Below are 2,704 nucleotides of genomic sequence, written 5' to 3'. Positions count from 1 at the left end.
GAGGCAAGTCCTATAAACACATGGTTTTGTAAAACGTTTGAGTTTACATGACACTTTTTTCTAATAATGTCATGCATATATATGTTGCTTTATTTATTTAAGATATCGAAAAATCAATGTTGTATAAACTTATCGTATCGCTCTTACACAAAACCACATATATGGTTGGTCCTATAAACTCATGTCGTTTAAAGTAGTCTATTATCTAAGAAACATGTTATGGGTTGGTTTGAAAAGAAAGAATGTGAGGAAAAAGTCCCAATCATATATTCTCCAAAGCAAACTGTAACCCAAAGAAAAACAAGAATCCCAAAGGTTTTWTATTTCTTTTTCAGAAATCGATGTGTGTCATTGACATTGAAGGAGGGAGGATCAAGTGTGCCGGTGGAATTGAATAAAACTGCAAAACAGCATGCAATAAGAAAAGTGTAAGCTAATTTGGATCGAAAATGGGAATGTTYCTTAAAGAAAAATAGAGATATACCTTTCCTTTCACTTGTAAGGGATATTCATCCACCTAACAATCAATGCTATCAGATATAACTCCATTCTCTTATTATTCTTGTCAAACTGCAATTAATATTAAAAAAAAACACATAATTAAAAGAACATAATCTATGTTAGAGATTAAAAGACAAGTAATCTTGTGAGATGGGTTACTAGCTAGTCYTGATGATACACTTTAATTTAGCTCCCAAAATTACCTTTTTATATTACCAATAATCATATACTTAAGAAGAACATTGAATTCAACAATTATGTAAAGAAAGTTTTTAAGTGTTAAAAGAGAGAGAGAGAGAGTGAAGGGATTCACCTGGAATGAAAATTTTATATTCGAGGATTAGTAGCTGCAGAAGGGAAGGTGCGGAGCGGAGTATGACCAAAATCAACACGAAGGAGCAACGTTCCGATCCTCCTCGCTGGCGGCTCTCTGCGCCGGCGGTGGCTGCTGACTTTCTTGCGGCAGCAAAAKTTGATGCGGTTGAAGATGGTGGTGGAGGTGATGATTTTGTTCTTGCTGTGGCTGCTGCTGTTGGATCTGGTACATGTTATTAACATAAGAACTACCTAACGCTAAAGATGGTGACATGGCTGCCTGAGCCGTCATGGGGCAGAACCCGCCCCCAGTCACCTGCCCAGACCCGCCAGGAGCATCAAATCCTCCATTAAACCTGACCAGATCAGCCGATGACTGCTGCTGTTGCGGTGGTTGTTGTTGCTGCTGCTGTTGCTCGTAGTTCCTTAACATATCCTGTTGTTCCCTAGAATTAGCAACAGCCACCAGTTGCTGTTGCTGTTGCTGCGCCTCAAGTATCTGCGGATGATGCTGCGAGTCTCGGAAATTTCCGGGTCCTGGCATGCCCATCATCGGCTGCATGTTGTACGGTAAAACCGGCACCGATGATGATGGCATGTTCGGGATTTGTGGGATAAACCCCGGATTCAAAATAGGCAACATCGCAGAAGGGCCAATGTAATTAGCCAATTCTAATTTCGCATTGTGTAAATCACTCTGGACTTGCTTTAACCGGTGCTGGAGRATTGAGATTAGTCCGACACACCCGTAAACCGGGTCCCTTAGCCGTGCCTCAGCCTCATAGGCCAACGAATTAACAGCATCCTCTCGYTGGGTAGTGTTTAGCTCGTTAAGGATTTTGGTTACATTGCTGGCTCCGAATACCTTGTGTACGTTGGCGAATTTCTGAGGCTGGTCCGGTGGGAAATATGGTGCAAAARCACATTCTTGCGTGCATTTAYGGCGTAAAAGCTTGCAASCTGCACAAGGCGAATTCGAGGAGGACATCTTCTCCTTCACCTTCAGAACTGCATACATTTTGTATACACAAGATTTCAATAAAATTTRGCTTTGTTCCTGAAAACTGAACAAATTWTGCTTATARAKWATTTACAGAACCAGATGAATTAATGAACATATGRTTTATCMRAGAGAGAAATAACTTCAAAAGGGTTTATAAATGATTMAAYATTGTCAWCATGATGACAATTATGGACATGTAAATTATAATTAGTACACAGAAATTTAAGATGTGTGTAAATGAATGAATAATTATAACATCGCATTCAGCGAAGGTTCATTTACCGATTHTAGAGAAGCAGGTGGTGRCAATTAAAGCTWTCTTCGTGTATCGAAATCACCAATTCTAAGTCAAATGACGGATTTCTTTATTAAAATTTGGCACAGTTGAATTTGTTAATAATGCGGTCATATCAGAAATGAAATTTGAAATTTGAAATTTGAAAAACGAAATGAAAGCTTTCTGTAAATGTAAACGAAATTTTTTTTTTGTTTTGATATATTACGCGTTTGAAGAACGGAATAGAATCAACTTGAAAAGCAAGAAACTGCTGGAAAACCGATGATCATTCCAGATCCAATTCTTCGAAAACATATAGAATAAAAAAAGGAAAGTAGATCAACAGAATCAAACAAATATCGAGAAAATTTAGAAACTGAATCAAATATGGAATTACAGTTATTCCATACCTACGTTTCGATGTCTCACAAAAACCTCGAAAGATCACTCTAATTTTTCTTTTCCTTTTCCAACACATAAACGCAACCGCCTGCAAAAACACACGAGAATAAAATCAATAAAATAAACACGATCATTGACATGAGAATGATCGTTTTCAATCAACGAGTCGCATCAATTCATGCTATGGCATATAATATATACATATA

General features: G+C 37.7%; 1 protein-coding gene across 1 annotated transcript; it reads right to left on the bottom strand.

Annotated features, from left to right (window-relative positions):
• Positions 1-289: 289 nt before the first annotated feature.
• On the bottom strand, positions 290-1,834 carry LOC112504850 (LOB domain-containing protein 36-like). Its single transcript, XM_025108811.1, has 3 exons — positions 815-1,834; positions 485-570; positions 290-400 (listed from the first exon to the last, which is right to left on the bottom strand). Exon 1 carries the CDS (start codon positions 1,832-1,834, stop codon positions 887-889), a length of 948 nt encoding a protein of 315 aa, XP_024964579.1. The 3' UTR covers positions 290-400; positions 485-570; positions 815-886.
• Between the last annotated feature and the right edge of the window lie 870 nt (positions 1,835-2,704).

The sequence above is a fragment of the Cynara cardunculus genome, unplaced genomic scaffold (genome assembly GCF_001531365.2).
Source record: "Cynara cardunculus var. scolymus isolate 2C unplaced genomic scaffold, CcrdV1 Un_Scaffold_7121, whole genome shotgun sequence".
Lineage (NCBI taxonomy): Eukaryota > Viridiplantae > Streptophyta > Magnoliopsida > Asterales > Asteraceae > Cynara > Cynara cardunculus.
The sequence above is the reverse complement of the archived record's forward strand: the minus strand, read 5'-3'. Positions and strand labels throughout refer to the sequence as shown.